We start from the raw sequence: 20439 nt of genomic DNA on the forward strand, positions 1-20439 counted from the left end.
TGTCTGCTTGGCTTTTGGCATCGGCTTTTGCTTATTCGTTCTTCGCTCTTCGTGGCGTCCAATCAACTTACACGCTAATTCGAGATGGCGGGCTTTGCCGAACCCAAGCGAGATGGTACCCCTGCGGTCGACGATGGAGTCCTGGAGAAGAGCCTCAGTCGTCAGGCCGAGATCTTCGAGGACAAGGAGCTCATGACAGATGCTCAGGCAGCTGAAAGCCGCGAACATGATATGGGAATGTGGGAGGCCATGAGAGACCATCCTATGGCTTGCTTTTGGGCTTTCATCTTCTGCTTTACTATTGTTAGTCTTTGCACCTGCTAGCATCTCCAAGAAGATGTCGCTGACACCGAATAGGTTATGGAATCGTTCGACATGTTCTTGAACGGTAACTTTGTTGCTCTTGCCGCTTTCAAAGAACGTTACGGTGTCCAGGTCGCTGGCGAGGTTGGCAAAACCATTCCCACCAAATGGCAGAGTTCACTCTTCCAAGCCGGCCAATGCGGTGCCTTCATTGGAGTCTTTCTCGCTGGCCCAATCACCAACCGTCTTGGTTACCGCTGGACTACTTTGCTGGCACTTATGCTGATGAATGCGACCATCTTCATTTCCTTCTTTGTGAGTATTTGAACCCCTGATCTAGATCTTGGAACTAACAGTACCCAGGCGGACTCACTCGCGGTGCTCGTCATCGGACAAGCCTTCGAAGGTATCCCGTGGGGTATGTTCATCGCCAACTCGCCAGCCTACGCTAGTGAGGTCGTTCCTCTGGTTCTTCGTGGTGCCTGTACGGCTACTCTCCAGATGTCGTGGTCTATCGGAAGTATCATTGTCGCTGCTGCGACCTACAGCTACAACAAGCGAAACGACGAGTGGGCGTGGAGAGGTCCTCTGGCCCTACAGTGGGTGTTTCCTGTAAGTACCTTCTTCGTCCGTTTCCTCACGATAGCTGACATCCCTAGACCCCTCTTATGGTCCTCATCTTCTTCGCACCCGAATCACCATGGTGGCTAGTGCGCAGAGGGCGCAAGGAACAGGCGCTGAAGTCCATCAAGCGCCTTGGTCGTAGAAATGGAACTCAGGCGGCTGCCGAAGACACGCTTGCCATGATGGAGCGCACAGTACAGATCGAAGCACACAAGGGCGGCGAGCCTTCCCTGCTCGATCTGGTCAAGGGAGTCGACCTCCGCCGAACACTCATTACCTGCTTGATCTACGCATCTCAGAACTTCGCTGGCAACCTGATCGCCAATCAAGCAACGTTCTTCTTCGAGCGTAAGTCAAGAATCGCCACAGCTCTTAGTGATGCAAAGCTGACTATTCGCAGAGGCTGGAATGTCCTCTGACTTCTCTTTCAAGCTGAACTTGATCAACTCGTGCCTGCAGCTGGTAGCCAACATCTGCGCGTGGCCTCTCAGCAACTTTTTCGGCCGCCGCACAATCTATCTCGGGGGCACCGCCATCAACATCTGCCTGCTCTTCGTTCTCGGGATTTGCGCTTCCATCCCCCAGAGCAGCGCGACCAACTACGCCCAAGCTTGTCTGGGTATCGTCATTTCGTTCGTCTTCGCAGGAGCCATGGGTCCGATCTCATACTCCATCATCGCCGAAACGTCCTCCGTCCGTCTCCGCGCGCTAAGCACTGGTGTTGGCCGAGCCGCATACTACGTCGCCGAGATTCCTATGATCTACCTAGCCTCGCAGATGCTCAATCCTACGGGCTGGAACATGGCTGGTAAGTGTGGATACGTGTGGGGCGGTACAGCTTGCGTCTGCTTCATCAGCGCATACTTCGGCCTGCCTGAGCTCAAAGGACGCTCATACCGTGAGCTTGACATTCTGTTCAACCGGAAGATCTCCGCGCGCAAGTTCAAGTCCACCGTTATCGACGTCAGGGACAACGAGTAGATCATCACAGTGCGACGTGTTTTTGGGTTGCACCCCATTCAAGGGAAAAGTTGAACACCCTAGAGCCTACACAGACGCTACGCCTCCATATATTCTCATCGGTAGTCTAATGTTGTGTCCAGGCCTGTTCAGTTGTGATTTGATGAGGTGGTTGTGGACTATCCGGTATTGTGGAGAAGATCGTGTCGAGCGGAAGGGTGAGCACAGGTGCGTAGACGCGCTTTTCTTCTAGCTAGCGCGTCAAGGGTCAGTGCTTGCACTTAGTGTGGGAAAGCTACTCCTGAGGCAACGCGACGGTATCTTCTAATCACATCCAATGTCCATTCTAGACACACGTGTATTCTATGTTTACTAATCGCAGTTGTAGCGCTGTATACTCTGTCTTTCGCGCTTAAGCCTAAGAGGTTTTTTTACGTACTCTAGTTATATATATTAAAAGAGAAAATATTTAGTAATAGTAGTTTACTAAACTATTTATCTAAAGTAGTTATTTTTATATATACTTATAGTAGCTAAGAATAACTTTATAATAAATATATAATAAGTTATTATAATAAGTTAGTATAATAAGTTTTATAATAGCTTATACTATAAAACTAGAGTTAAAGCTTAACTAGTAAGTTTATAAAATATATATCTTTTACTACTTTTTCTTAAACTTTTTATTATAATAATAAATAACTAAATTATTATAATAATAAATACTTAGCTTATTATTTATTAACTTTTTAGCTTTTTTAATAATTTTATAGTATTATTCTTATATTTATATTTTAATTTTTTACTATAGTATAAAATTTTCTACTACTTACTTACTTTTTTTAAAGTAATACTTAAAAAATTAGAAATAAAAAAAGTATAGCTACTTTATTAAAATATAAAAGTAGCTAAAATAATTCTATATATATTTAAGTAGCTTAATAATAGTATATAATTAGTTTATACTTTAAAGTAAAGTTCTTAATATTATAGTACTAAGTTATTTTTACTTTTATATATAAGAAGTAGCTATAATTAAAGTACTACTTTTTTAACTTACTACTAAGTAGTAGCTAATAAATCTTAAGAAAAAGTTTTTAAGAAAAGTATAGTAGTAAAAAGTAAGCTTAGTAAATATACTACTTACTAAGTTTAGTATATAACTAGTTTAAAATAGTAAAAGTAGTTAAAGTATTATAAGTTAGTTTTAAGCTTTTATAATATTTACTATTTATATAGAAGAGTAGTATTATAAAAAGAAAAAATCTACTTTTAGACTAGCGCCTTAGTAAATAAAACTAAGTTTACATTAATATATTAAGAGGCGCTGTATACTTAAAAAGACAATCTTTTTACCTACTAACAAAAGTTTCGCGCAAAGTAGACGCGGATAGAAACAGCTCGGCTGCATTACCCCGAGCTTCCTGACGTCGTCACCCACGAACTCCTCTTCATCAGCATGTACATGCCATCTCACAACAAGAGCTTGGGTATCAAATGTTCAATTTCTCATCAATAGATGCCTCTGATTGATGCATCGTCGCGGACCCCGAAGATGCGGTGTCGACCGGCCCATGCCGGGAATGAGAGCTGAACGAACTTGTTTGGGATCAACCGCCGTTCCCAAGTTCTTCAACCTAGGTCATGATCACGCAAAACTTCCATTCTTCTCCCCGTTTCCTGTTCAATACCTTGACCGAGCGGAAACAATGTAAGATGTCCGTGATGCTAACCTATCTGCGCAATGCACCCGCCGCCGATGTGATGTCGACAACGTTTACCCGGGCCTCGGCGCACCCTAGCCCAGCGTCCGAGCATGGGCATCTCAATTCCACCATTGAGACGACCTTGACATCCCCGCAATCCACAATGCATTCCATCATAGCGCGGCATTAGCGTCTTGTACGCAATTCGGGGTAGACTGGGGCTTGGTACCTGCGTAGTGTTCTTATACTCTCAGCATGTCCGATACAACGGCGACAGCGCTCATTGGCCTCGACATCTTCATCCTGCATCCATCATGAAGACTATCGTAGGGCTCTCGTGGCTCTCGGCTTTGTCTTCGTTGGCAACTCTACCCAATGGATCTGGTGTTAACGCTCAAAATAACACACCTAGTGCGTGGCCACTACACGACAATGGCTTGAACGACGTGGTACAATGGGACCATTACTCCTTCAAGGTCAATGGAAAGCGCCTGTTCGTCTTTAGTGGAGAGATTCACTACTGGCGCATTCCAGTCTACGAGGTCTGGGAAGATCTATTGGAGAAGATCAAGGCGGCGGGTAAATTCATCAACTCGCCACATACTATGAGCAGATGCTGACAACGAACAGGATTCACGGCCTTTGCATTCTACGGCAACTGGGCTTATCACAGTGCTAACAACCAGACGTTGGACTTCGAGAGCGGCGCTCACGACTTCACGAAGCTCTTTGAGATCGCGGAACGTGTTGGCTTATATGTTATTACGAGGCCAGGTCCATATGTCAACGCTGAAGCCAACGCCGGAGGCTTTCCACTGTGGCTCACGACAGGAGCCTACGGCAAGCTAAGAGACGACGACCCAAGATATCTCCAGGCTTTGGACCCCTACTTCGCCAAGTTTTCCGAACTCACGTCCAAGCATCTCGTGACCAAGGGTGGCAACGCACTGGTCTACCAGATCGAAAATGAGTACGGCGAGCAATGGAACGACCGTGATGAGAAGATTCCCAACAATGCTGCCGGGAGATACATGCAAGCACTAGAAGACTCTGCACGAGCCAACGGCATTGATGTCCCTCTCATCCACAACGATCCGAACATGAACACCAAGAGCTGGAGTAAAGACTATGCGCCTGGTGCTGTCGGCAACGTCGATGTTGCTGGCTTGGACAGTTACCCGTCGTGCTGGTCATGCAATTTGGATGAGTGCACTGGTACCAACGGAGAATACGTAGCCTACCAGGTCATCGACTACTACGACCATTTCGTGGAGGTATCTCCTACCCAGCCAAGCTTCTTCCCCGAGTTCCAGGGTGGCTCCTACAACCCATGGGGTGGACCCGAAGGAGGCTGCCCTGCTGACATCGGAGCCGACTTCGCGAACCTGTTTTACCGAAACCTCATCTCTCAGCGTGTGACTGCCGTGTCGCTGTACATGATGTTTGGAGGAACCAACTGGGGTGCTCTAGCTGCTCCAGTCACAGCTACTTCCTACGACTACAGCAGTCCCATTAGCGAGAACCGTGAGATCGGCGCCAAGTTTTACGAGACCAAGAACTTGGCTATGTTCACCCGCGTCGCTGATGATCTCACCGTCACCAACCGTCTCGGCAACTCAAGCTCATACTCCACAAACCCGGCGGTTGAGGCTAGCGAGCTCCGCAACCCCCTTACAAACGCTGCCTTCTACGTCACGATTCACTCCACATCTTCGTCTGCCACCAAGGAGTCGTTTAAGCTCCATGTCAGCACTTCCATTGGAAACTTGACTATTCCTCAGCATGCCGGCTCCATTGTTCTCGACGGTCATCAGTCCAAGATTCTTGTCACCGACTTCGCCATGGGCAACGACACCCTTACTTACTCGACTGCTGAGGTTCTCACATACGCTATGGTTGATCACAAGCCAGTCGTGGTACTGTCGACTGGTGTCGGAGAGTCTGTTGAGTTCCACGTCAAGGGTGCTACGAAGGGCTCTCTAGTCAGCAGCGGAACCAGCTCGAACGCGACTTTCCATGCCGAAGCTCACGGTCTTACAACCAACATCCAGATGGTTTCCGGCATGAATGTGTATCAGTTCGACAATGGCATCAAGGTTGTTGTTTCTGACAAGCCCACTGCGTACCTCTTCTGGGCCCCCAATCTCTCGAAGGATCCCTTCGCGCCAGTCGACCAATCCGTGCTCGTCCAGGGCCCGTACCTCGTCCGCAGTGTAGCTCTCGATGCTGATTGTCTCGCTCTCAAGGGCGATATCATGAACAGCACTGACATCGAAGTCTTTGCCACCGGCAGTGCGAAGACACTCTCTTGGAACGGGAAGGAGCTAGCCACCTCACGCACATCGTACGGTAGCTTGAAGGCGCACGTCGCAGCGTTCAACGGCACTATCAACCTCCCTTCTTTAGACAACTGGAAGGTTAACGAGGGACTCCCAGAGAAGATGCTCGAGTACGATGACAGCGGTGCCGCATGGGTTGTCGCTGACCACACCACCACTCCCAACCCTACCAAGCCCGACACCCTGCCTGTTCTCTATGTTGATGAGTACGGCTTCCACAACAGCTTCCATCTCTTCCGCGGTTACTTCGATGGCGCAGCCACCGGTGTGCAGCTTTCCGTTCAGGGTGGTCTTGCCTTCGGCTGGAGCGCATGGTTGAACGGTGAGTTGGTTGGATCCTGGTTGGGCAACACTACCCTAGGCGTTGGCAACATGACTCTGTCTTTCGCCAACACAACTCTGCACGAGAACACCACCAACGTTTTGCTCGTCGCCCAGGACAACACCGGTCACGATCTGCGCGGTGGTGCTACCGACCCCCGCGGCATTCTCCGTGCTACTCTCGAAGGCGCAGACTTCACATCCTGGAAGATCGCCGGTGAAGCCGGCGGCGAAGATGCGCTACTCGACCCTGTACGCGGTCCTCTTGCTGAAGGCGGTCTGACAGCCGAGCGTCTCGGATGGCATCTCCCCGGCTTCGACGACTCTGAATGGGCTTCTGGCTCACCGTCCACTGGCTTCGAAGGCGCAGACATCAAGTTCTACCGCACAACCGTCCCTCTTAACGTACCTGCTGAAGTCGATGCCTCTTTCGCTTTCGTTCTCAATGCCGTCGGTTCCAAGACTATCCGTGCGCAACTCTTCGTCAATGGTTACCAATACGCGCGCTTCAACCCGTACGTCGGCAACGAGATCAAGTTTCCCGTTCCACCGGGTATTCTTAACTACTCTGGCGACAATGTGATTGGTTTGAGTGTGTGGGCACAGTCGGAGGAGGGCGCACAGGTCGACGTGCAGCTTGTGCAGGAGTACGCCATTGAGAGTAGTTGGAGCTCGAACTTTGACTCTGAGTACTTGAGGCCGGGATGGACGGAGGAGAGGTTGGCCTATGCTTAAGAGTATATGATAGTGACGCTCGCACTGTTGCGCGTTCCAATACGAACTCTAGTGGTTTCAAGTTCCATCCCAACTCCTTGTACCCACCTGTATTGGGTAATACGCGGCCTCCAGTAGGTAATGCACGGGGTGATTTGATTTTCACGATTGGGTGATGGATGAACCTGGTTAATGCATACCGAATCTCGTGTGGACGTGACTGCAGCGACAGCTAGACTGCGATGTTTACTTCAATGCTGTCAATACTACTCCAATTTACAAAAGTAACAATGATTGCTTAAACATTTAACCTCTCAGAGAAACGTGCGATATTGCTCTGATTACATCTTGGCTTCCACTTGGCTTCGACTCGCAAACGCGTGAACAAATATTCATAGCCTCGTTACATGCTTCACCTAGCGTCTTCGACACCCTTCTTCTTGATGTTTCATGTTCCTAAACCTTGCTCTTCTCCGTTCTCGCAATAACCGCCCCACCGACCGTAAAGTCCGTAGTCTTGAACTTGCGCGCGGCAACCTTCCTCTCAAACAGCTCATCTAGCTCGCCAAAAGTCCTTCCCTTTGGTTCAGGAAGCCGCCACCAACTCCACAAGATACCAATTACACTTGTGCCTGCCCAGAAGAAGCCTGCTTTAGCTCCCCAACCCCACGCCGTAGGATTGAGCATGCGTGGCGTGATGATGTTTGTGACGATACCTGAGATATTGTAGCAGTTGCGCGCCAGGACAATCGTCTTACTTCTCAAACGCGTGGAAGGGATTTCCGAGACGAGGGCATAGCAGATAGGTCCGAGCGTTGCGTCGTAGGCCAGTGTGAAGGCGAGAAGTAGTGCTGCGATAGACCAGTTGAGTGCCGTAGGATGCGGATTTCCGACTTGAGAGGGTGTGCCTACTACCGCTGAGCGAACCGTGACGAAGTGGTGGCGGTGTGGTACGCAGGCTAGTATCCCGATGAGCAACACGAAGACAAAAGTCATGACTTGTCCGGAAAGGTAAAGTGTGCGCCTCCCAAAGTGTGCCATGAGAGCCCAAGATATGAAGACGCCGATAAGGCCGAGGGCGAATTGGCCCAGTGAGAGGGTGAAAGCGTGGGAAGAACCGAGACCTGCTTGTTCATCTGGATGAAGTTAGTCTACGCCGAGTTCTTTATGTCGTGCGAAGTTGGCCGACTTACAGAAGTAGGTGGAGAAACCCATGAAGGTGCTGCCACACAGCGTCTGAATAATCCATACCATGCACGTGATCTCGGTTCTGCGCCGGTCGACTCCCTTGAAGCAGTCTTTGTAACTTGTGCCACTCTGCATCTGTTGTTCTCGCTCGTTCGTTTGGATCATGGCTTCCATTGCGCCGTTCAGCGTTTTGTCGAATTCATCGTCCGACATGGTTGCTGGTTGTGTGCGCAGCCGACGCATAGTCTTCATCGCGTCCTGGAAGCGATCTTGTCGAATGAGCCACCAGGGTGATTCAGGGGCGAAGTAAACGGCGAAGAATATTGGAATAGGGAAGATCCATTGTAATGCGAAGGGGATACGGTAGGCCCATGTGGTAGTGTTGTTCATCATGCCGCGCATGACGATGGACGCAACTAGTTGGCCGAGAACCCAACATGCGTTGACATAACTTGACGTTGTTAGCTTCAATTGACTGACCGAATTGCTAAGATTGGGAAAAAGAGACAGACCAATACATACGTAGTCAGATACGCCCGTAAGGCCACTGGGCAGACATCCGCAGCATACACCGTGCATATGCACTGAAACATGCCCCAAGGCATACCAAGTAGACACTGTCCTATCAACAGAACCGTCTTACCTGTGGCAAAGAAGGGCACGAGTATGAACACACTCATTGCCACCAACCCTACCATGAGTGTGTATCGGTACCCGATTCGCTCGGCTAGTATTCCTGTAGCAAAAAGCCCTACGATCTGCCCTGCCAGGCCGCCGTTCACAAGTGCGCTTTGCCAGTCAGCGCTAATTTCGTACAAGCCATTTGATTGTAATGTGCCGAATTGTTTCCGGAACGGTTGCATTGCGAACAGATTGGGTACGAGAATAGTAGAAAACCCTTCCATGATGAGTGTCATCGATAGTAACACGGACCATGTTATTGCTTTGGGGTATAGGCGCATGCCTTCGCGAAGCGACATTGATCGTTCCGCTTCGTTGTTGCTTTCGGCAATAGTAGTCGTTCTCTCTAGTATCGCATCCGTCGATTCGAGCTTCGATATCGTCGGTAGGGAGGTGAGGGTGTCGTCTGAGCTGTCGAAACTTAGTGTGTCTGATTGGCCTTGCTCCACAAGTTGCTGATCAAAGTCGACGACACCATGTCGTTTCCGCTCCATGGCTGACACCATGATGCTATGGTATGAATCGTCTTGTGTAGAAGTTTGAGCGACAGCAATACTTGTAGGAAGTCGGGATAGGAGAAGGAAGTGTACGCCAGTCACGGATGGGGGTGATGACTGTCACACTTGACATATAGAGCACGCGCGGGGATGCGGAGTCAAGAAGACCGCGGGGTCACGAGGGAATGGGACGCAGGTTGATTAGGACCGGACGGGATGACATGCCCATGACCTCAAATGAGCGAGCCATGTTCAGCAGAACCCGAGATTGAGTGCACTAAGAAGACACTTAGGGTAGGCAGCGGCGAAAGGTAGCACATAAGGGCGAGCGAGCGGAAGGCGAGTCCTCGAACTAAGACGTTAGCCAGCTAGAGTAGAAGGCCGATCAAAACTTGAAGGCATCGTGACTCGAAGACAACTTGGCGACTCTAGGCAGAACAGGTTATCGGTGGTTGAAGTGACTCCTACGCCGATCTACTGTGAAGCAGATACAAGCTTTGTGGTCGGCCGTCGCGGGCCGGACGGGAGCACGCGACCGGCGTACCACTGGGGTAAAGTATGGAGAGTGGTACGGTCCACATTATGATCCGCTCTCATGTCGCTCAACCTATGGACTAACAAGCGCCGCGCGGGAGCACTGAAGACATCTGGGGCGTTTCACGTCATGATCTGGCTGATGCACTCGGTTATACTTTCAAGGTTAGCAATTTCTAGATCCCGTTAGCATAGCTCTCGAAACAATACGTGATGTTACATCAGGAACCGGCCCGGGAAGTACCCTGCGCTGGAACATTGCAATCAATACACCCGTGGAAGGCTCAGAATAGGCTGCAGGCGAATTTGACTCGGTCATATTGGTATCGTGCATCTACCTCTTCAACGAAGATTCAAGTTTTGGTATTCTCATTGCTTTGCGGCAGCAGCGGCTTCTTTCTCCTTCTTCTTGCGCTCGACCTCAGCCATCTTAGCCGCCTTCTTCATGGCATTCTTGGTCATCGGCTTTCCGTCGGCGTCCAATGAAGGACCCCCGCTCTCGGTGTCTTGTGCCGGTTGCTCGAGTTTGGGCTTGGTAGGGTTCGGATTACCCTTCCACTCTAGCTTCCGCGGGCGGAGGAACTCGTCGAGAATCTCGTCGGTGACCTTTGCTCTTGCTTCTTGGAATTTCTTAACGTACACAGTCATGGTGTCTACGCATTCCTTCTTCATCTCGCCAGTCAATAGCTCGCCTTTGCGGTAGTCTTCAGCTAGCTTCTTGAGCTTCTCGTCATCGTCTTCGAAGTATCCGATGTACTGGTACGGTACGTCGATATCGGGGTTTCCACCCTTCTCGCGATGGAGCTCTAGTGTTTCTTGGCCACCAGAGAAAGCCTTGGTGTTGATCTTTGTCTTGATTTGCTTTGGAGTATCGCTCATGAAGATGGCAGAGTTGGCATCGGACGCGCTCATCTTACCACCGGCACCTTGCAAAGCAGTGAGAAACTTGGAATGGATGAGGGCTGGCTTGGGCGAGGGAAGATCCATTCTGTGGCAGTTCTCACGAACCAGACGGAAGTAGGGATCTTGATCAATAGCGCAAGGAATCAGACAGGGTATGGAAGCAAGCTTCTTCGAGCGCTTGTAGGTAGTGTGATCTTCACCCCAGATAAAGGGGTATGATGAGGCAAAAGCGGCAACGCATTGCTTAGCTGCGAATGCATTGCTGCCGATGTTTGTTGAGCCATCGAAACCAAACGCGCCGCGCACTTGGTTGTTCGTAACTAGCTTCTCGAACTCAGTGGTATTGAGACTGAAGTGTCTGTTGAAGCCGGATGTGAAGAACTCGGAGTCGATGTACATGAAGGTCTTCTTGATATCGAAGCCGACGGAGATGACATCCTTGGCGTTCTGCCGCGAGAATTCGTAGACTTCTTCCTGCTTGAGCTTCTCCTTGAACAGGAACTTTTCGTCATCCGTCAACATGATGACCAGCGGAACGTCGAAGACATCCTGCAACCACTTTGTGAACTCGAAGGGTATAGTGTGACCAATGTGCATGGCATCGCTGCTAGGTCCGCGGCCGGTGTATAGTAGGAAGTCGTCGCCGCGCTCGTATGTATCCAGGATGAGCTCAAGATCGCGGTGGGAGAAGAAAAGGCCACGCCGTAACCAGCGGTGCGGCTTGTGGCCTGTGACGCGCTCGAATCGCTCCAGTAGCGGTTGATCTATGAGTTTTGTGGCCCATTTCTGCGAGATGGCGGCATAGTCAAATTGCTTGACGTTTCCATCTTCGTCTACGCCGGCCTGTACATCCCAGGGGTTGATCTCTTGCTCCGTCGCTTTCGAGACGGATTGTGTCGCTGTGTCGGAGAGTGAGAGGGCGGCGACGGCGGGTGGCTCGGGCTCGGTCATGGTGCTGGCTGTGTTGGAGGGTGGCTTGTGTGTCGGGCTGTGAAGGAAGGAGTGACTCCAGCCTAGGGAATTACGTGGCGCGATTCTCTGGTGTTGGAGCTGAGTCACTGGATATTCGGCGATGGGAGACCCCACCTCAATTTGGCGTTCCTGTGGCTAGACCTGCCCCGCACTCCGCCACAGCTTGCGCCACGCACCAGCCACAGCGGCGTTACGGGAGGGAAAGCCGATGCAGGTCAGCAAATCTCGTCATGGCGCCAGGATGGCGAGAGCTCCAGACGTTTCTATCCTTGGTCCTCACACCACCCAGCCCGACAACTCGCCCTACCCCTCTCCAGCGCGACTAAACAGCCTGTCCGATTGTCACAGTCTGATGCGCTTGACCATGCGACTTCATCATCGGAGATAGACGACCGCGCGTTCCAGGCTGCCTTGAGCTCCTACCTATACCATTCTATATCTCCCGCCTTGTACCGCCCACCCACGCCTACAGAGACTCCGATTCGACCGCGACGACGTCATCATGGTCAAGTTCTACTCCTCCAACGAGACGTACTCGTACCCGTTCCCCGCCGTCTCGCTCGCCTACTTCCTCCGATACCCGAACCCTTACTCCACTCATGTGATCTCCACCGACACCATCGCCCGCAACTACGACCCGGAGACTCAGCGCCTGACGACTATCCGTCTCCACCTAAAGCGCTCCAAAGTCCCTTCCGCCGTCCTCAAGCTCGTACCGCGGTCCCTACTTGGCACTTCAGCCAGCGGAGAATCGCAGACTTATATACTCGAGAAGTCGGTCGTAGACATAAAAGAAGGATGGATGGACACGGAGTCACGGAATCTGGAATGGACGGGTGTGCTGTCTGTCGTAGAGAGGCAGAAGTTCATACGTCCTTCGCCGTTGGTGCCCGAAGACGTGAAGATGCGGCAAGCCATGGACGGTGCCACGCAGCGCCAGGGCTTCATCAACTTTGGCGCCAAGGGTGCAGGTGCCAGGGTCGAGGACTCGGGTGAGACTACCGACGTCGTAAGCTCTGTCACACTACACAGTCACATCGGGGAGACATGGAAGAAGAAGCGCGCGGCTGCAAGGGAGGACGCTGCGGATGAGGAACAGCCACAAAAGATGGGCTTCCTGCGGAGTTGGGGCACCGCGGCTCTTCAGCGAAACATCGAGAAGATTGGTCTGTCCCGTGCGCAGCGAAGTCAGCCAAATGCGCGTGAAGGCATGAAAGTCGTTCTGGAGCGTATGCGAGAAGGCGGCCTCGTCGGCGTACTGGAGGGCATGCGACAAGATCGCGAGGCCATTCTCGCCGGCCGCCCACTGTCGACCCCAAGAATGATCACCAAGGACGAGTGATCTTATTACCACGCAGATGATGGAGTGCCATCTAGGCACTCGCTAGAATGACGAGTCCCATGTTTCCGATATGAACATTCAGCGACGGCGTAACGGTCTCTCTCCCTACCTTTTCTCATTTCGTCATCTCCTCGCTCTCTTGGTGGATGGGCCAGGTTTTGTGTTACTATCACGTTTTCATCTTGCATTGTGTCGTGGTTTGGAACGATGGCAACGATTGTAAAGCAATAAGCAAGTCTCTTGTATCATGCCGCGAGTCTTTGCAAAAAATCGACTACAAAGTCTGAAAAGTTTGGTGCAGCCCTGCGTCTTGTTCTCGCTTGACAAGTGAAATACGGTGCCGGTCGTTCCTTACGCTCTCTCAATGGGTCGCCTCGATCCCGATCATCGCTTCTGGGCAGTCGGAAGCTACCACGTAACCTCGTACGACAACCTATTCCTCAACATCGATCTCATGCTCAAAGCTTCATTGCATCATGCGTCTACTCGCGCACTACGACATTCCAACCTCACCGATCATTCCATGAATCGCGCCGACTACCTACTACCGCCACTACCCGGCTGTGATGACCTAAAACAGCCAACAACAAACAACTCAACGCAGAGCAACGATACCTCAACTGATGACAAGCCGCCTACGCCGTACGATCTTTACAGTGAAGGTGAGTCCTCAACCCTGCAGTTGCCTTGAACCCCAACTAAAGAAAAGAAAAGCAGTCTACAAAGGCTACGACGCCTACCACTCCCAGATCCGCAAACTCGACTGGCTAAAAGCCCACCGCGCCCTCACTACCTCCCCCGAAGTAACACCCCACACAACCTGGCTGATCGAAACCCTCCAAGCCATCATCACCCGCTGGGAAGCCGTCCTCCCCTACATCGCCTCACCCTACCCCATTCCCCCCAATAACCCTTCCGCTTTCACCTAGGACGCGATCCCGGAACCACCTCCCGGCCGAGAACACCTCCTCGCACTGCGCGACTGCCTAGAAGAGAAAGGCAGAGCGATCATCGGCCAGCCGTTCGTGGACAACGCAGATGTGCTGGCTGAGATGGATTTACCCGGCTTTGGCACGAGGAGGGTGCTCAAGGTTTTTCGCCTGCAGGAGGCGAAGCAATTGGCGTTGCATACTTGTTTTGTGAGGAATTTGGTGCTGGGACTAGAGAAGTTGGAGGGGGCTTGTAGGGCGCATGGGGTTAGGTTTGTGGGGGGTGGGCATGTGGAGGCTGCGCATGTACAGGAGGAGAGGGAGGGGGATGTGGTTCTGGGGATTGCGGTGAAGGGGATAAGGAGTATTGATGGGCCGTTCGATTTGGGAAGCTGATTTTGACTATAGGCAGGTTAGTTACCATCAAATAGCCGTGGTTACCTAGGTGCGGCATTCGTCACGTGATGCTATGATTCGCGAAACTCTGGCCATACAGATTGCCGTGCAGCGCAATCGATTTTGGTGACGCCAAGAGTCTCACGGAATACAGTACCACCTTGTGCATCGCTCAAACCGGTTTGACAGCTGGGAGTGGATTGCGGAGTGGCTGCAATGCGCTTGCCGCCCGTGAAGGTGGGCAAGCGAGCGAGGCGGAGTTTTGCATCCATGTCTAGGTGCACTGCCTCGACTTGACCTCAATCCTATCCTCGCCATTATTCACTCTCACTCTTCCAACCTACCGCACCATGTGGCTGCTCGACACTACATCTCTCAAGTTGCGTCACTTCATCACCAACATTCCCGACTACGTAATTCTTTCCCATACGTGGGGTAAGGATGAAGTCGGCTTTGACGATATCGCTCAACCTCACGCGAAAGACATGGCCGGCTTCTCAAAAATATCGCGATGCTGCGCCCAGGCCGTGCAGGCTGGGTTCGAATGGGCCTGGGTTGACACATGCTGTATTGACAAGAGAAGTAGTGCTGAGCTGTCAGAAGCCATAAATTCAATGTACAGGTGGTATTGGAATGCCGCGATCTGCTACGCATTCATCTCGGACGTTTCCTGCGACCGCGAAAACAGATATCTTCAATTGTCACGGTGGTTCAAAAGAGGTTGGACGCTACAAGAGCTCCTTGCGCCCGATACAGTAGAGTTCTACGACTCGGACTGGATATTTTTGGGCACAAAGACGAGCCTTGTAGAACTAATCTTCGCCGCAACAAAGATCAACAAGCAATGCCTACTTGATCGAACCGCGATTAAAAACGCTAGCATAGCGGCGAAGTTCAGTTGGGCTTCCAGTAGAGTGACAACGCGCGAGGAGGATAAGGCCTACTGCTTACTCGGCCTCGTACAGGTGAACATGCCGATGTTGTATGGAGAGGGCCGGGATGCCTTCTACCGGTTGCAGCTCGAGATCATCAAACAGAATAACGACCATACGATCTTCGCGTGGGCTCCCAGCCATCAACCATATGGCTTCATGGGTCTCTTCGCATCTTCGCCTGCACAATTCGCGAATTCGGCTGGATTTCGGCCCAATGACACGCGAAAACGACAGCCTACAACTTACGAAATGACCAATCAAGGACTCAGTATCACCATTCCATGTCTGATTCGCCGGACTGGGATCATTGCACTCCTGGACTGTTCAGACTCGACCGGACTGCGTTCTGGAATTGATTTAGCACCCACCGGTAATTCGACATACAAAAGACTGAATACGCCTTTAACAAAAGTGGATCCTATCGAGGCTAAGAAAGCCAACACGAAGACTATTTACATTGAGACAGGCAGTCGAAGCCTTGAAGAGCCGTCGGGGATCTTAAGTGCGATGACAGTGCACAACATGTCGGAATCAAGTCGGATTTCCCGCATCACCACCGGAGATTTTATGGAAATCTATCCCGAGCAACTGGACGCATTTTACTACATGCGGGATTCTAACATGCGACAGGATGATTCCACATCAAATCTAAAAGACCAAATTGTCCATGATGGCGAGTTCATCAGTTTTGTGTTCATGCTGCACGACTTTGTTGGCTACTTGTTTTTTTTAGGTATGTATGGAGGTCGTCCATGGATTCATGTATCGCCTTACGTCCCTGCCCGGTGGGCGGAAGAAGTGAACGAGAAACGCAAATTGTTCGAAGCTGGAACAGGGGATCAACCAATATCTGGGCAACAGAATCACTTCACGGATTATCTCAGTTTGCCTATCGAAGGATATCGTAGGTTGGAGGCGCTAGCAAGGAAGGCACGCTCGGAAGGGAGTGTACAATGGAATGTAAACATATCCGTCAGAGACGCGAGAAGGCAGGAACTCTAATCATTCATATGCGGCTCTCAAGGTGCATATGGCAGCGACAAGAAGCATATCGCTGGACGCGGGGTCGGATATATTGCTTTCTTTTCTGATCTCTTACAGCAATTCCTTGGCCTTACTCTATTCCCGAAAAGAACTAAACAGGGCTGCAGATTACATTAAATGAGAATAGGCGAAGTAGATAACCCAACACGAATGTAGGCTTTGGGGTGTTCAGTCATTCGCTAAGTTAATGTAGGCTCAACGAACTCTCGAGCCTTCTTCAATAAGAGTATGACAAACCCCTTCAACACTCTACCTGCGCCACCTCCACCACCCCCAAAACCTCCTTCTTCTCGGCCTCCCGGGCCCATTCTCAACACAAGCCGCCCTCCTCAACTCCTCTTCTCTCCCATGCCGCTCCACCATCTCCAAGCTAGCCGGCGGCGCCGCTAGCCGTCGCTGCTCGTCGCTTATAGCCCTGTTGACACTTATGCACCTCCTCGAGATGGTTGTAGCAATATCCAATAAGCCATGCTCTTCAGCTAGATGCCGCACATCCTGTGCTAAATCCATGATGCTGAAGAAATCCGAGTCTGGGTCGACTTGTCCGGTGCGGGTGACGGACGCAAGATCATGCGTGAAGTCGTGGGCGAGAATGGCTTCGGCTTGGAGAGTGACGAATTCCCGCATCGACATTTGAGCTGCTCGAGGTGGAAGAACGGTCGCAGGCTCATCCGGTGGGGGCACCTGCCCATCGGCCGATCCTTCTTGCCGTGGATATTCCGCCATCGTTCCCCAAATTCTCATTTGATGCCTCCTTCTCTCAAATAATCCCCTCTCGCTCTTCCTCGCATTTCTCTCCTCACAGTCCCTCCCAACCATGTCCGCAAACCCAGCAAGCGAATTTGATATCTTGTCAACAGCGTCGCGTCCCTGTGGATACCTATCCCGCATTTTCTGCAGCGCTCCCAACGCCTCTTCAACGAGACCAGGCATCTCCTTCAGTTCTTGCGATATCTCTTCGGGATGCGTGGGGAAAAAGTCTTGACGGCATAGCGGGCAGGTGCTTGCGTTGTCGAACCAGGTTTCGATGCAGGATGCGCCGAAGATGTGGTCGCATGATGGCATTTTTAGTGCGTGGTGGCTTTTTGTAGCAGCAGTGTCGGCACACAGCTCGGCACAGATTGGGCAGATATGGGGTGAGGCGTCTTTGGAGGAGGAAGTTGTATGCGGAGAGGTATACAGGGCTGTGTTGCTGAAGGCTTCGCGGGTGTTGTAGAGTGGTGCCATTTCGGAATGTGGATTTGAATGTTGTTCGCGAAGATTTGTGGGAATGTCTCTTGAGGCGGTTTTGGAAGTGGGAGTTGATGCAAATTTGGAATGTGCAAGATGCGCTTCTATTCCAAAATGAAGTCTTTGCATTGATACCATGGTTCTTTGCATAGGGGCTATGCGTCTGACTCATGGTTGGCGATATCCAGGTTTGGCACTGACGAACCAAAGTTGAGGGAGTTCAAATCACAACTTTGGAATCGGCACACAACGCAAAAGCAAACCAGGTCTACAGCCTACATCAATACAAGAATATGAAAAGTAGGTAACCTGACGTTGGTGTAGGCTCTAGGCCTTCTTGAAGATATCACGGAACGTTTTAATGATAGGTATGATGAGACCCAGATGTACCGCAACACGAATGATCAAAGCACTGTTCTAGATACCAAATAACGTTCCATGAATTTTGAGAGAACAAAGAACCGCGATAGCTTCGCCACGATAGTATAGAGGCACCAGCTGAATCATACGGCCGAGACATTGAACGCCGCTGAGACGTTGATGTACTCGCCTTCGAAAGCCATGGCATCGTCGCCATCAAGCATTTCTCGGGAGTCTCTGTCGACGTCGGCGTCATCATCCGCATCGATATCCTCCCGCGATACTCCAGTCAGTTCTGGCGCCCACCTAGCCTTCACATTGAGAGTGTGTGGATAGTCCACCCGCATTTCGACCATGACACGCAGCGTGATCTCGTAAAAGTCATCACCTTTTGAGCCAACCCGACACTCTTCGCCGACGCTCTGCTTGAGTGCACTCAAATCGTAGTGGATTGTCCCCAGCACTTTTGCGCCCTTGTTTTCTTTGTCATCGGAGCGATACCACGATTTCTTTGGTCCTTGGGGCGTGTACCAAATTTGCTCCTCAGCTATCCACCGCTTTGAGAGATGGAATGAATGAGTAGACGTGAAGAAGTATTGGCGGCCCGGTGGAAACACATCTCCTTTCTGCGCGAAGTATTCGAGACAGTTGAATATGTAGAGTTTGCCATCGTTACCCGGTTCGCTACGGGCTTTACGTAAATGCCGAAGCTGGGGGTGTTCTTTGAAGAAACGGGTGCTTCGACTGTTCCATTCTTTGGGAAGGTGTCGTTCGATAGCGAAGCTGGCGCGCAGGAATCGATTTGGGGGGAACATCTTTACTTTGAGGGCTTTGAGCCCTGCACCACCGGTGACTGCGTAGGTTCTTGTAAAATTTAGTCTACTTGCTTCGAAGTGTACTCAGGGCTGGTTTGCTTACGAGTATTCCTTTTCGTCGGTATGCTCTGGGACATGTTCCCAGGTGGCCATATATCGCTTTCCTTTGGCTCGAAACGACTTGCTGTCGGAAAATTGTCCGACCCAGACGACAGAATCGATGCGCTCTCCCTTGGCTACAACGAGGGAATGTTGTTCGTCAATGATCTTGATCAGACCGTCATGAGCAGGTTTGTACACTCGAATCCATTCATCTCTTTGCTATATCAGTACTTTGGCGGGTCTAGCAAAGACCATATACATACGATGTAAGTTTGAGGGTATGAGGAAAAAGCCCTCTTGCCGGATCCGATTTGAGACCCTGGATGTTGAATCCGGTTGGCGGCTTAGTCGTTGGATCACTAGATGAGCGTTTGATGTCAGACTCGTACTTTTGCACCACTCCCGCAACAATACCAGGCACTGTTATGTCCGCATATTGTTCACCAAGATATGATTCTGATGCCAGCTTCTTTGTGACAATGTCTCGGAGAACCCGGTTTAGCGAATCGCCTCCATGAGAGTCACCTAGATCGGCTTAGTGATCATGGGGCTATGACTGAGATGAGTGCTAAGCTTACTGCTCATCGGACAAATTTGCTCCCAGCGTACTGGATCATTGCGTGTCTTCTTGAGTGTGATCATCTCGATAGTACCACCTCCAGCATCGATGACGGAAACACAGGATCCAATCTACAGCGAGATTAGCTTAGCGCGGTGATAAGAAGGTATTCTGACGTACTCCGACCTCAGTGCCCTTTAAGGAAAGACAATAAGAAGCGGCTGCCTCAGGCTCTGATACTGTTGTGATGCTGGGTGGTACTTGTAGGTCCCACACCTCCACTATCGCTTTGACAATGGCCGTATAATATCGATGACAGGATGTTACGCCCCAGTCACTAGGGACGGAGATAACAAATTCGGGGCGCGCAATCCCCATATCGAAGGATTCCTCCTTTGCGAACCTGAACCACTCTGTGAAGTAGTCACTCATGACATCATCTCGTTCGCGGATGTACCCATCTCTTATAAGGCCATCGAGTTGTTTTTCGAGGTCGTTGCGAACCTCTAAAGTCGCGTCGGTGTCGTCCAGCATCAGTTTGGAGAGACGCACAAGGCGATCACCATTTTGATGGATCTCCCCATGAAACGTGCTCAGTAGTCGGGACACGCTCCAGCCCCAGGATCGGTCGTCGTCCTGGACATAGTATATATGCGTCGGTACAAAATCGTTGTGCTTGTCGTTGGGACAAATGTCTTCGTCATATCCGTGGAGATAATCGATATGGTCTTTGCTGATCAAATTGACGTCTTGCCTGGCAGGGACATGGATGCGGCCCATCTTTCCGTATGTGGTCCCCCAATCAATGATCAGGAAGAGACGATCGAGATCGGAGATATCCGAAGTGTTGGGGGCCATTATCTCGCCAATTTCCGAGAAAACGACAGGTAGAAACAGGAACAAAAGGAGCGAAGCAGGCACGCAGCTACGCTTATTGTTCGCTAATATTGCCACGGCTACGTGCAGCGCCTAGGCGCATGGTCTG

General features: G+C 50.8%; 7 protein-coding genes across 7 annotated transcripts; 4 read left to right on the forward strand and 3 right to left on the reverse strand.

Annotated features, from left to right (window-relative positions):
- Positions 1 to 84: 84 nt before the first annotated feature.
- J4E87_010096 (uncharacterized protein) lies at positions 85 to 1908 on the forward strand (the record flags this gene model as incomplete). The annotated part of the gene is made up of 5 exons (XM_049381670.1): positions 85 to 303; positions 358 to 618; positions 667 to 915; positions 963 to 1275; positions 1328 to 1908. The coding sequence occupies 5 exons, from the start codon at positions 85 to 87 to the stop codon at positions 1906 to 1908; spliced, it is 1623 nt and encodes a 540-aa protein (XP_049228529.1).
- Positions 1909 to 3907: 1999 nt separating this feature from the next.
- On the forward strand, positions 3908 to 6988 carry J4E87_010097 (uncharacterized protein; the record flags this gene model as incomplete). The annotated part of the gene is made up of 2 exons (XM_049381671.1): positions 3908 to 4172; positions 4224 to 6988. 2 exons carry the CDS (start codon positions 3908 to 3910, stop codon positions 6986 to 6988), a joined length of 3030 nt encoding a protein of 1009 aa, XP_049228530.1.
- Positions 6989 to 7423: 435 nt separating this feature from the next.
- J4E87_010098 (uncharacterized protein) lies at positions 7424 to 9342 on the reverse strand (the record flags this gene model as incomplete). The annotated part of the gene is made up of 3 exons (XM_049381672.1): positions 7424 to 8103; positions 8161 to 8606; positions 8678 to 9342. 3 exons carry the CDS (start codon positions 9340 to 9342, stop codon positions 7424 to 7426), a joined length of 1791 nt encoding a protein of 596 aa, XP_049228531.1.
- Positions 9343 to 10236: 894 nt separating this feature from the next.
- J4E87_010099 (uncharacterized protein) lies at positions 10237 to 11721 on the reverse strand (the record flags this gene model as incomplete). Its single annotated transcript, XM_049381673.1, has 1 exon — positions 10237 to 11721. One exon carries the CDS (start codon positions 11719 to 11721, stop codon positions 10237 to 10239), a length of 1485 nt encoding a protein of 494 aa, XP_049228532.1.
- A 523-nt stretch (positions 11722 to 12244) lies between these two features.
- J4E87_010100 (uncharacterized protein) lies at positions 12245 to 13084 on the forward strand (the record flags this gene model as incomplete). Its single annotated transcript, XM_049381674.1, has 1 exon — positions 12245 to 13084. The coding sequence occupies one exon, from the start codon at positions 12245 to 12247 to the stop codon at positions 13082 to 13084; it is 840 nt and encodes a 279-aa protein (XP_049228533.1).
- Positions 13085 to 13448: 364 nt separating this feature from the next.
- On the forward strand, positions 13449 to 14013 carry J4E87_010101 (uncharacterized protein; the record flags this gene model as incomplete). The annotated part of the gene is made up of 2 exons (XM_049381675.1): positions 13449 to 13746; positions 13802 to 14013. The coding sequence occupies 2 exons, from the start codon at positions 13449 to 13451 to the stop codon at positions 14011 to 14013; spliced, it is 510 nt and encodes a 169-aa protein (XP_049228534.1).
- A 4108-nt stretch (positions 14014 to 18121) lies between these two features.
- Positions 18122 to 20312, reverse strand: J4E87_010102 (uncharacterized protein; the record flags this gene model as incomplete). Its single annotated transcript, XM_049381676.1, has 5 exons — positions 18122 to 18842; positions 18897 to 19109; positions 19159 to 19420; positions 19474 to 19585; positions 19635 to 20312. The coding sequence occupies 5 exons, from the start codon at positions 20310 to 20312 to the stop codon at positions 18122 to 18124; spliced, it is 1986 nt and encodes a 661-aa protein (XP_049228535.1).
- Positions 20313 to 20439: the final 127 nt, after the last annotated feature.

This window comes from Alternaria ethzedia (genome assembly GCF_023757985.1).
Source record: "Alternaria ethzedia strain BMP 0044 chromosome Unknown scaffold_43, whole genome shotgun sequence".
NCBI classification, from domain to species: domain Eukaryota; kingdom Fungi; phylum Ascomycota; class Dothideomycetes; order Pleosporales; family Pleosporaceae; genus Alternaria; species Alternaria ethzedia.